Raw genomic sequence first — 13,435 nt, 5'->3', positions numbered from 1 at the left:
ACCCCTTTTCAGGGGTGGCGGCTGCCACCCCATGCCACCCTGGTAGTTTCGCCACTGCATACCGCCTGTGCTGCAGCACCTCTTTTCAACCTCTGTCTGAAACCAGAGCCCAGTCTGCTCTGATTGGCTAGCTGGCCTGCTCTGTTGTAATTGGTCAGCCTCTACAAATGTCCCGCCCCTTAGCCTAATGTACAATGTGTTGGAGTGCTAGTTTACAAAGAAGCAATACAATCTGATCCTTTTACAACAAACACATACACTCGTTTTAGTTTTTACTAATATTGTTATCCTGCTAGTAATCCCCAATTTATAGAAATGTAACAGTTATCATATTTTTGTTATGTAACTGTGAGGGAATACAGTTACCTGTTTTGTATTCTGATTACGTGATCCTGTTACATGTAATCCAGTACTCCTCAGACCTGCCAAGAATACCATGTCAACCAACAGAATGACCTTTAGTGTATTTTCTTTTTGCTTCAAATGGGTTCAGTTTAATTTCCCAGACACACAACCTCTCCCTTAATCCATATGTTCTGCATTTCCTCTTTGCTTTGTTTCCCTCTCTATTAAACCTAAAACTCCACCATCGTCAGCCAATCAGAAACACATGGAGCAGAAGAAGTAGAGATGCATACGGGAGGACAGCTAAATGAGACAGTAAAGGTTTATATATTATATGTACTGACATGGAGATTTAAAAGGCGACTGCAGGGCTTTATGAGTCTCCAGAGATTTAATAGAGCGCTTTTGACAACTCAGTTAAGTAGTTTTATGAAACAGAGGTAATTGAAAACTGCTGTGAGCAAAGATGAGAGGGAGGTATGAGCTGCAACGACTACCTGGAAAGAAATGATTGGGAAAGATACATTAACAATAAAAAAATGATTGGTTTCAAGCATGGAAATAGTTCAATTGTCGGTCAGGGGTCAAGATATATAAAGATAAAAACGATTAACTTAAATGAGCCCCAAGAAATGAGTGTGCTGCACCATCTTCGTGTTCATCACAGGAGACATCAATCAGTAAGAGGGAGGAGAGGGGAGGAACGAAAGGACATGATGGTGAAAAATGGGGAAGAAGTGTGCAGGCAAGAGTAAGATGAAGCAAAAAATAATACGTTAGAGAGAAATGTTAAAAAAGAAAGGAAGAAGAGTGAGGCTATGGGTAGAAGACATACACATACATATATAATTACACATAGACCATTTGAGGGAAATAGTTTTGTTGAAGCTGTTGTTGGTCTGTGGAAAAATGTAATCATAAGAAATGACTCTGGAAAAGCTGCAGATAGAGCCATAAGAAATGAATGCTACCGATTATTTAATGTTTGATGTTGTTTTTATAGGAAATCATTTAAGCTTTGTTAGTTCCAGGTTTAATACGTGCAATAAGTTCATTTCAATAAGTTTTGCAATAAACATTGAACCAGTCCGGCCCTCGACTAGCACCGATATTTTTATTTTGGCCCACTGTGTATTTGAGTTTGACACCCCTGACATAGAGTACATTCCCACACATAAGTATACATACAATAACAATAATAATAATAATAATAATAATAATACATAAATACGTCCTTGTTTGGATACTAAAAACAACGTACTGATGAGATTGAATAACATGCAGAATAGAAAACCCAGGAGGATGGTGGGAAGATGTTGGAATAGGCAGAATAAAATAGGAATTGTTGGGGTAAGAGAGGATGTGGCAAGAGAAAGAGGTAAGGAGGAAAGACATGGCATGTGGAAGCCTGAGAGTGGAGATACTGCATCTATTGTTTCACCACTGCTCTGTCTCTAGCCCACAGTGAGAGCGTTTGTTGATACAAGTTTAGAGTAGATAAAGTGTGGTGGAGGAAGAGGATGAAGGAGGAAGGCTGAATACCAAGAGATAAAGTGGAGCTTAGGACATAATGGAGACTGGTTAGATGAAAATATTTGGGGAAGGAAATACCTAACAAAGCAGCATGGGAAGACAAAAGAAAGGGCAAAAATATGTGTTTTTTTCTCGTGGTTGCCTCTCTTTGCCTGCTTTGAATGGGTTTTATTACACAGCTTAGTTGAATACTTGATTATGATTGGTCAATTTGAACATTCCAGAGGTCTGCAATTTATAGATGGAAGACCATTGCTAAGGAGAACAGACCGTTGCTAAGGAGACTAAGGAGAACAGACCGTTGCTAAGGAGAACAGAACGTTGCTAAGGAGTACAGACCGTTGCTAAGGAGACTAAGGAGAACACACCGTTGCTAACGAGACTAAGGAGAACAGACCGTTGCTAAGGAGAACAGACCGTTTCTAAGGAGAACAGAACGTTGCTAAGGAGAACAGACCGTTGCTAAGGAGACTAAGGAGAACACACCGTTGCTAAGGAGACTAAGGAGAACAGACCGTTGCTAAGGAGAACAGACCGTTGCTAAGGAGAATCAAGGGAACTTGTGCAGTCATATTTAACCAAAGTAATACGTCTGGTCAATTTAACACCGGCTGTTGAAAACAAACATTAGTTTTCCACCATCAGAAAACACAGGGGAATCATTTTTGAATATTTTTATATTTGTGGGGATCAATATACTTTGGAGTCATGATGACTAAACTGTCCCCATAAAGAAAAGAAAAAGGTAACGAGGTTAAAAGACAGAGAGCTGGATGTCAGAGAAATCAACAGAAGAAGACAGACAGGAAATAAACACTAACGGGAACAGCAGAAGAAATGAAAGGACGAAACAAAAACAAAACCTGCTCCTTGTTTATCCTCTTCCTCCACTCCCCTTTCCAACACTCCCACTTCTCATCCACTCATCTTCCTCCGGCCTCACACTCCCCTCTCTGCTCCTCCTTCTGCCTCCACCTCCTTCTGTCTTTATGTTTTTCTGGTTAAGTTATTTAAAAAACCTCCAGAAAGCTTCTCAATTGTCCTCTCGTCTCCTCTACTGTCCTCTCCTCTTTGTCCCTTCTCATCTCATTGTATCTCTCCTTGTCTCCTCTCCTCTTCTGCACTCTCCAGGTTCAAATTAACTTGTACAACCTCATCAACAAGATTACTATTATAACTGACTTAATGTGTGTCTTCTTTGAACTTTAAAGTTAAAACAAAAACACTTACTACAGACTGATTTAATTCCTCTTGTTTAATAACTTTTCAAGCGTAGCATTAGAGCAGCTTCAGTGCAGTTTTCCACCCCTGATATTGTTATCCTTCACGTTTGGATCAAATCTTGCATCTTGATCAAATTATAGGAGAAAAAAAGTACCACCAGGAGAGCAACATGTTTCCATTTCCCCTGTTTCTCCTCCCTATCCCCTACGCAAAAAGAAATTAGTTTATTTTTGATCAACACCAGCCGTAAAACAAATCTATAGTCAACAGCAAGTTAGCTTAGCTTAGCATCATGACTTGAAACAAGTGGAAACAGCTAGCCTTGCCCTGTCTGAAGATAACAATCTGCCCTATTCTACTTTTTGGGGTTTTCCCTTTCCTATAGTGTGTTCAATAGGTTTCATTGCATGTAAATGGTCTGCAATGGCCAACATCCCTGTGTAAAGTCCTCTTTTAAAGGTTACTAATTAGTGTGACATTGTTTTGGTTTAAGCTGCACATATGATAATGATTTACAGAAATCAGCTGCGTGCTAAACAAGTGACGTGAGGATGGACGGATTGCATTCAGACTCACATAATCCAGCCATTGTTCCTTCATCTCTTCATTGAATCCACCTCTCTGCTCCTGATGAGTGTAATATGGTTTTGATGTCCTCTTCAGCCTGTTGCCCAGTTGCACATTTGTCACAGTAAACACAGCGGCTTCCTCCTGAAGGCTCATTCAAAACACACACAAATCATTTACTCCCTGTATCATAGCCTGTCAGCTGTGAGCCGTGCGGTGACACACAAATTGCTCTTAATGGACAAATGCTACCTTACTCATATAATGTGATGACTCATCTAATGTGATTCATCCTCTCTTGTGTCTCAACCTCTGACTCACAGGGTGTCTTACATCGGTTTTCCGCCTCTGATTTTATTTGTTTGTTTCTGCTTCAAAAAAGATGATTCACATCAGCTTTGTAATCACTTAACGATGTTAATGCCTTTTTAATACCCTTGACATTCGTTTAGGAATGATTTGGTGGAAAAAAACAAACAAACAATTCTGATGAAAATCAAGAATTATTCAATGCGTAAATGTCACAAGTTATTCCTGTTTGCAATCCTCAAAAGGAGTTTTTGTTCTGGGCACAATTTGACTTCAGCTACTTTTCTCTGTGTCACATTATTTCATTATTCCCTTAAATGAGTATCCTGGATTCAACAGAATTGATCGCCATTGACCGGACAAAGTATTTTGATAATTTACTTAAAGGTCCCGTGTCATGTCCATTTCTACTGATCATAAGTCCATTGTTGAGGTCTACTAGAACAGATTTATATTGTGCAATTTTCCAAACTCACATTGGTTTCTCATACAGCATCTCTGCATAGTATGTGTATTCACTCTCTGTCCTAAACGGCTTGTTGGAGCTCCTGCCCCCCCCTCCCTGTGAGCCCAGTGGCCGTCTGTGAGAAAGCGAGACACTGCGGAACCCAGCCCGAAACACACACACACACCCGCAACCTGGCTGGGAGTTTGTGTGTGTGCCCAGGCTGAGTACCGCGGTGTCTCGCCGACCCCACACCAGTGAGCCAGCTCACAGTGTCCCGCTCCTCGTAGCAGCGAGCCTCGCAACGTCCCGCCGAGTGTGTGTGTGTGAGGAAGTCCGCGGATTGGTCCAAACGTAACGGCTCCGCGGACGTAACGTAACGGCTCCGCAGATTGGTACATTTGGATCAATCTGCGGAGCCGTTACGTTACGTCACTATACCCAAGAAGTAAAAAATGGAAAAAGAGAAATCTCCAACGAGGCGTTCTGGGGCAGCATAGACAGGTCTTTTCTGTGTTAGAGTTTTACTCGCTACAGGGTGTACTTTGAGGGTTTGTGACTCTGCAGACCGTTTACATGCAGGAAAAGCTAGATAACACAAGGGGACGGGTAAGAACCAGGAAAGCATGACATGGGACCTTTAAATAAAGTGGCTATAATCAATATGTCTGAATCTGCAGCTCCTCTTGGCATCACACAGCTTTACTGTGACTTTAACACAAATGTTCTGGTGAATATGGTTTTCTATGGGAGAGGATTAGAGTTCAAAAGGATTATATCACCTGCAATGTGTTGGAGCGCTAGCTAATAGAAGCACGAGTGTTACATACTGATGTCATCATGTTGCAGGAAACTCCATCTGGGGGGAACTTTGGGATCTTAGTCTTTGCAGACCATTTACATGCACACAAACTATATAACGCACTACAGGAAAGAGAACACCCCCAAAAGCAGAATAGGTCCTATCCGATTATTTTTTAAATTCTCTCTTTTGTTTTCTTTATTCATTCTTCTACGTTCCCCTCTTCATCGCGCTTTCTGTGTCACACATGCTCAGATGTATCAGTATTAATCATTATTAGGATTTTGTACAGTTGAAACATGTTTCTCCTCAGTTCCCTGAATCATATCTATAAATAATGTTCGCATAAAACCACACATGTTCCTGTTTATCGGTATCTGCAGGCAAAGCCGTTTCACCTCAAATGTTTAGTTTGAACACAACAACTCTGATGGATGGAGGAATCTAAAAACTCTGTCACTCTTTTAATCATGTGTGTGCTTGCTTGTGAGTGTGTGTGTTTTAAAATATAGATTCCACATTAAAAGCAGCATTTACAACTTTGCTCATTAACATCAAGGACTCTTAAAGAGTCGCAGGTCGAGGGGTCCAAAACACATCATTAGCTTAGCATTACAGCTACCTGTTTTTATTACACTCCTCAAATACAGGTCCCTCTGGGGGTCTCATGGTGAGAAATACAACTCTCAAATAGATGATCAGAAAATGAAAAAAGACTTCAGAGACTTGTGCCTTTTGGTGGTCAGGATATAAAACTTTAATTTAATTCTAGAGAGATTAGCGTGGCACAGCAATCATAGCAAGACAATGAGTTATTGTACATAAAATACAATCAACACACACACACACACACACACACACACACACACACAAACACACACACACGCACACACACACACACACACACACACACACACACACACACACACACACACACACACACACACACACACACACACACACACACACACACACACACACACACACACACACACACCAAGGATATTTAATATCACAAGGAGTTAAGAACTAACGGCAGTAATTAATCATCTTCTTAAATGTTTCTGTTTTCCGCCATAACAGTCATAAAATAAATGTGTTTTATCTCCTGGGTTTAACTGTCACTGAAGTATATTTGTGTGTTTTGAAGGAAAGTATAACTAATACCATCTGCAGGGGGTCTACAGGGATAGCTATTTTTCCATTACACACACACACACACACACACACACACACACACACACACACACACACACACACACACACACACACACACACACACACACACACACACACACTGAGGCACAGTCCATAACTGGAATGTCGAGGATCACACATCATTATGTGTTTGTGTATGTGTGTGTTACTGCATTTAGATCAGCTGTAATAGATTTCTTTGGGCTGGTTCATCGTCTCCTGTGACTTTCTGTCCTTTAATACTGGTTTGTGCTGTGAAAAATTGAGACATAGAGACAGCACTTGATCAGAATCAACCTGATACTGTAAATACACTTAGTTTGTTTCATCTGGATACACCCTTTTATGGGGGAGGGTCTCCACAAAGATAGTTGAAAACCCAGTATGACAACATATGTAAGGGATCGTGTGCAACAAGGCAGTTATTAATGGAAAATGAACACCGACAGGGTGGTCAGTATCCCTATCGAAGTTCTGAAATGACCAATCAGAATCAAGTATTCATCCAAGCCATGTCATGGCTTTTTTTTTATTTGTTATTATTGCTTTTAGGATGTCTATCACCATCTGGCAAAAGGACTATCGATGAAAACTAGCCTTTTGGCTAATTCGAGTACTTTTACATGTTTTGAATATGTTGATTAATGTACACTGTCCCTTGTTTTAAATAAGTCAATTCAATTTAATTCATAATATAGAATAATATACCTTATATTCCTTTTCTTGTTGTAATGCAGTCCTACTGTGGGATGAATAGGCTTTCACATCAAGGACCTGGGCCAGAAAACAGTCAAAACACTTGAAAATGCCGTCTCTAGTTCAGTACAGTTTGCATTATGTGTTAAAAACCAACATGGTAGTGGACTGCTATTTTAATGGAATAAAACAGTTTAAAAGGGATTTCTCAGCAGCATGGGTCTCTTTGGAAATCTCTAAAATATGCCCTGCATGCACCAGTATCATTCTCCACCAAAAATATAAACACATGTGACATACATGATGAAGTAAGTGAACTTAAGTAGGGAGCACCATTTCTCATATGAAAGCTAAGAGGCTGGGAATGGAGGTATGGGGCATTCTACTCAGGCATGGTACAAATCACTTGCACCTTATAGAAAAACATGTGCAGATGTAAAATAAACAAAATAATAGTTGGATAGAGTGGACTCTTTTTGGCAAACAGGCCTTATGAACAACACAAGGACCCTGAAACTGAATCAGCCGCCGTACATTTTATTATTTACATCTGTTCTGTGAAATGTCTTCTGTGGAACAATCTCTAATGTCAATATTATAAATAAAAAGTTCAAATATAGTTTCGGGACCTATAATAAATATTCCCTTTCCTCCTCTTCTGTCTCAGGACCTGGACAGTCTCCAGGTTCAGCTGGACGAGGTGCGCTTCTTCGACCTGTTCGGCTACAGCGAGGAGGGGGGGTGGCTCTGCTTCATGTGCAACAACCCTGAGAAGGCCACAGGTACACACACACACACACACACACACACACACACACACACACACACACACACACACACACACACACACTCACACTCAAACACAGGCAAAAATGTACATATTCTCAGAGGTGGAAATGAATAAGTACATCTATTCAAGTGATCTACTTATGTGCTTATACTTTTGTACTTTAACTTAAGTTACATCTTGCCAGACTTCTTCTTGTAACAGTACTTCTACACCAGGGGTCGGCAACCTTTTTGAGATGAAGTGCCATTTTAAAAATAATTGTTATCAGCGTGCCAACGAGTATTATCAACGGGGGGGGGGGGGGGGGGGGGGTTTGAGGAGCTTGACGCTCGTCAACTATCAGAAGGAGGGGGGGGAGCCTCGCAGCGGGGAAGCAGTGTGTGGACCTGTCAGCGCAACTCACATGATGCCGAATTTAACAAACACATTTAAATAATTGGTTTAAACGGCATAATAATAAGGACGATCGTCCGTTCTGTGATTCTCCAGAACACACAAGTTATGATATTAGGGTCATGCAGAGTGAGATGAGATCGCTGTCCCTTTAAGAGAGAGAGAGAGAGAGGGGTGTGGCTTGTGCATGTGTGTTTGTGGATGGTAGAGCGACAGTGAGGGAACGTGTGTATGTTTCTGGAAGTGAAACGAAGAAGCAGAAAAACAGAGGTCTGTGATGTATTTTGTGAAACAGAAGAACAGCTAAATAAATGCAACGGCCTCCCAAGAAGAGCTCGCCTCTCTCTAAAGTGGGTCATTAAACCTGAAGCTTGTTGCTTCTGCCCTCCTCGACTACGGTCTGGGAGCCGACAGGAAAGTTCAACACATGGCCAGTCCGCCCCTTTGTAGCATATTATGTAGATGAGAGATGAGCAGTTCGCCACTGGGCTTTCAACTAAATACACAGCCACGCAAAAACTGCGGCATTTGTACAGCTCCTTATGGGTACTGCAATTAGTGAAGTGCTTTCCTCCGTGGTGAAACGATCAGCACTGCACCACGGAGGAAAGCGGCAGAAAGTCGCCTGGAGTAAAGAGAGCGGGGCTGCTTTGCGTGCATGGCTTCCTTCTGCTGGTAACGGGGAGACGCGCTCTGGCGGCGGTCTCGTTCAGGATCCGAAAATACAATTTAAATATCTTTGCACACTTATTCCACTTATTCCTAGTGTGCCACTGGTTACGGTGCCGCGTGCCAGCACCAAGGGTTGCCGACCCCTGTTCTACACTGTAGTTGTATTACTTTTACTTAAGTCAAAGACCTGAGTACTTCTGCCACCTTTGCATATACTCAGTAAGAGTACACATTACACTCTTATAAATGCAGGGTTAAAAACAACCCAATCTGGGTAGTTTCCCAACCCTGCGCTGGTTAAATATTGAACAGAACACACGCTGGTTATATAACCCAATGAAGGGTTCACATTGACTACACTGCTGGGTTTAGTTGTTAATGTATAATTATGAATTATTACTAATTATAATGGGTTGTTCCCTTTTATAATTGACATTTCATTGGCACAACTGATAGTCATCAATTTAACTAAATTATCACATTATCACAATTGTGTGATACATCTTGTTGGCATTTACTCACCTCTGATCCTTCGGTTGTTTTCTTGATCAAGTTATATGTACAGGCATAACCAAGTTTGTTTCATACAAACAAAAAGAGAAGATTATTCAAACGTGTTTTCATCTAGGCAATCAGAGCAGACTGGGCTCTGGTTTCAGACAGAGGGTGAAAAGAGGTGCTGCAGCACAGGCAGTATGAGAACAATAAAGAGCTTTTTGAACATTAAAGCCTGGAGACATGTCACAGTAGAGACACTACATACTAATATGAACCTGAAAGTGTGCATAATATGACCCTCCATATTAATATGAAAATCATTATTAAGAAAACGTTTAATTTGTGTACATATAAATCGACAGGTCAATGAGGATGAACAGGCTGATGAAATAAGATCAAATCAATAAATTCATAGCCTAAAATCTGAAGCAGAGACAAAAACAGTCAAATGAATTTGATAAATGGACTCTCCTCTCTTTTTCTCCTTCTCCTATATTAACATGAAAGGACTCACTTTGACAGACTGTATCCCACTGAGGTTTCATCTGTCTTCTCTAAACAGAGGGAGTAAAGTGGGATGTTAAAAGATTTGATTTCATGTTTTGTAAACGTGTCACCATCACAGTGCGGATCTGCCTGGGATGTCTTCACTCAAAATGCCTTCAGGGGGAATGATCTTTTCCCAGAACAGTGGAGGTAAATGGAGCGGAGAGCGGCTTTTATTTAATGGCTGCCAGTCTGATTTGAAAGGTCCAATGATGAGTCAATCAGGGGCATCATGATTCACTTCTGATTAGTTTACTTTGGGCCGCGGTGCTCACTTAACCCCCGCCGGTGACCTGATGAAGTCAGTCTTTGAAAAGTGGCCAGATCCTTAAATCACATTTAGATTACTGTGTGTGTGTGTTTCCTCTACACACTGGAGCCTTAAAGCAGTGTTAAACATGACAACAGCTAAAAAGGAATAAGCAGTGGAATAAATACATTTACTCTAAAGTAAAGTAGAGGTACTTGCACTCAGGCTTAGGGAGTAACGGGACAATGTTATCAGAATACAAAAAAAGGTAACTGTATTCACTGACGGTTACATAAATAAATATGATTACTGTTATATTTCTAAAAATGGTGGATGTATGTAAAAACCTAAAAAGAGCATATAGTGTTTGCTGTAAAAGAATCAGATTGTATTTCTTCTTTGTAAGCGGTACAAAGAAGACATAAATACTAGGCTAATACTTTAAGTGTGAATCTATACGCCTCGTGCCTGAATCTGCTTTGTGGTTCTCACTTTCTTTGGTTCTTTTGTTCTGTTTTTAATTCAGTAGGTGAACCTATGTGCTCATAAAATAGTGTGTGTGAGCCTAACTGTGTGTATTAAACTAAAATAGAGCATTTTCTGTCAGCTCAGATTTTAATTCTGCTTCTTTAAACTGTAGTGTGTGCTCATGTGTTTCTTTTTTGGTGTATAGGCTACTGCCTGAATATGCTTCATGAAAGGCAGGTTTTCCTTTCAATAAAATCTCTGAGCAGAGGACACATGTTTGATCCTAAATATGTTGGTTTCTTCTTTTCCGAGGTCACATTGTTCTGTTGTGCCTGTTAGTCTCACATCAGGGCAGTTATTGGTGATATAGGAGGACTTGAAATGTTTTGGGATGAAGAAATATGCAGGCTGGGGAGATCAAAAGGTAAACATGAAATGGTACGGCTTCTTCTAAGAACTTTAAATCAACAATAAGTGGCAGTAAACGTGCATCCCATCATGCGGGATGTGAGGGGGTGTGTGTGTGTGTGTGTGTGTGTGTGTGTGTGTGTGTGTGTGTGTGTGTGTGTGTGTGTGTGTGTGTGTGTGTGTGTGTGTGTGTGTGTGTGTGTGTGTGTGTGTGTGTGTGTGTGTGTGTGTGTGTGTGTGTGTGTGTGTGTGTGTGTGTGTGTGTGTTTGTTTATGTGCTTTAGACAGAGAAAGGTTCACATTACTGCATCAGTGTCTCAGGTTTTTATGTCGTGATAAACAACTTGGGTTATGTGAGCTTAGTTTTTTTCTAGAACATTGAGCATGCTTCTTTGATTTTACAAACATACATCATAAGTGTGCAATATGACTTCTCTCAAATTACACACACACACCAGCTCTTTTCTGTTTCTTGTTATCTGTAGATTTCTTTCACCAACTGTTAATCAGTGGGGCCAAAATATAAACCAAAGAACACAAGTATTATTACCAATCATGTCTTTTGTTTGTACATTACAATTGGGTTTTGTGACAGCGGTTTTTACATGCCACTGCAAAAAGGTTTCCCAATTTGGGATTCATAAACTATATCTAATCTAGTCTAAAAATGTGTTAAAACCCAACAGAGCAGAGTCGAGTCACTCTTATATTTTCTAATACATTTATACAAAGACCCAGACATGCCTCCTGTTTCTGATAAAACCTGTAAAAAAAACATATTGAGACACACATTGCTTCACTGTTCAGCTAACACACACACTGTTCACCTCAGCAGTGATGAGACTTCTCAATGAAACAGGAAATGAACACATTCCTCTGTAATTAAACAGTGTGTACTTGAGTACGTGTGATATGAGTCGCAGTCACTTTCTGTTACTTGTAAGTCAGTGAATTTAACAATCTTATATTGATCTATGTGTATTCCCTGGAGGGAGACAGGTGACCCCTCTGTGACCTTAACCACCTGAGGCCTGACGTATTTGTATCAGTCACATGAACTCAGTGGCCTCAAACAACGCTGTCAGTCAGCTGATCCTCAGTCAGCTGATCATCAGTCAGCGGTCGACTCTGCTGCATAACTCTGAGGAAACAGGGCTACCTTCATCTTTTGAAAAACATTGATACATCACACTGTGACCATGTAGTCGTGTATGTGAATGTGCCAACCATTAATGCAGCCTGTTGCAGTTTCTCCCGCTAGATTTAGTCTATTTTCAACTTTTTAATAACCTCTATCAGTAGCTTACTAAGCTGTACCCTCAGTAAACTTTCTTGTAGAGAGATTTTGTTTTGTTTGTTTCGACCAGTCTATGGTTTGGACGTTGAGTTGCTGTTGATGTGCGTCCACTACATGGCAGCCTTGTTTACACCAGGGACAGCTGATTGCACTAAAGCAAGCTAGAAGCTAGCATGGTGGTAGGAGCAATAGCTATCCCCACTGAAATCTGGAGAAGAACAAAGAGGATGCTGGGTAAACTGAAGAGACAAAGGAGGCGAGCTGGGTCCAGATTTATGAAAAAGGAGATATAAGCCATGCCCCCCCCCCCCCCTATCCTCATAAGGTCACTGGCTGATGAAATGGACGAGCTAACGGCGTTAGCCAAGAGTCAGACGGAATATCTTGAGTGTAGTTTAATGAGCTTTATCGAAACATGCTTGCACCAGATATCTGACTACAACGTTCCCATCGATGGCTTCTGGACCGACAAGGATAGCAGTGAGAGCTTCATCGTGTCTTCATCATGAGTCTGAGTCTTCATCATGTCTTCATCATGTCTTCATCGTGAGCCTGAGTCTTCATCATGTCTTCACTATGAGACTGAGTCTTCATCATGTCTTCACTATGAGACTGAGTCTTCATCATGTCTTCACTATGAGACTGAGTCTTCATCATGTCTTCATCATGAGCCTGAGTCTTCATCATGTCTTCATCATGAGCCTGAATCTTCATCATGTCTTCATCATGAGCCTGAGTCTTCATCATGTCTTCATCATCCTCCTGTGTCTTCAGAGGGCCTTTGTGTTGTGGAGGACGTCCTAGTTGCAGCACATATAACTCACATACAGTATTGACCATATTTGCATGCTGCTTGCATTTTCATTATTTTATCACGCTGTAAATCCTCAGACATAGTAAAAAGTTGCCTGCTGGGATTCCACAAACACACAACCAAGGAGCTGCCCTCGTGTTTTTATTAGTGGATCATCAAAAAGAGAGACAGTTAAAGTGTT

At 40.9% G+C, this 13,435-nt stretch overlaps 1 protein-coding gene across 4 annotated transcripts in view; it reads left to right on the top strand.

Annotated features, from left to right (window-relative positions):
• veph1 (ventricular zone expressed PH domain-containing 1) overlaps nucleotides 1–13,435 on the top strand; it is a 93,571-nt gene that overhangs the window by 69,826 nt on the left and 10,310 nt on the right. For all 4 annotated transcript variants that reach the window (XM_079679261.1, XM_079679262.1, XM_079679263.1 and 1 more), the window contains exon 12: nucleotides 7,786–7,900. In XM_079679261.1, coding sequence (XP_079535387.1) covers nucleotides 7,786–7,900 — 115 coding nt within the window. The remainder of the gene's footprint in view (nucleotides 1–7,785; nucleotides 7,901–13,435) is intronic.

This window comes from Notothenia rossii (genome assembly GCF_949606895.1).
Source record: "Notothenia rossii genome assembly, chromosome: 4".
NCBI lineage: Eukaryota > Metazoa > Chordata > Actinopteri > Perciformes > Nototheniidae > Notothenia > Notothenia rossii.
Note: the sequence above shows the minus strand (reverse complement) of the source record. Positions and strands in the feature narration are given on the sequence as shown.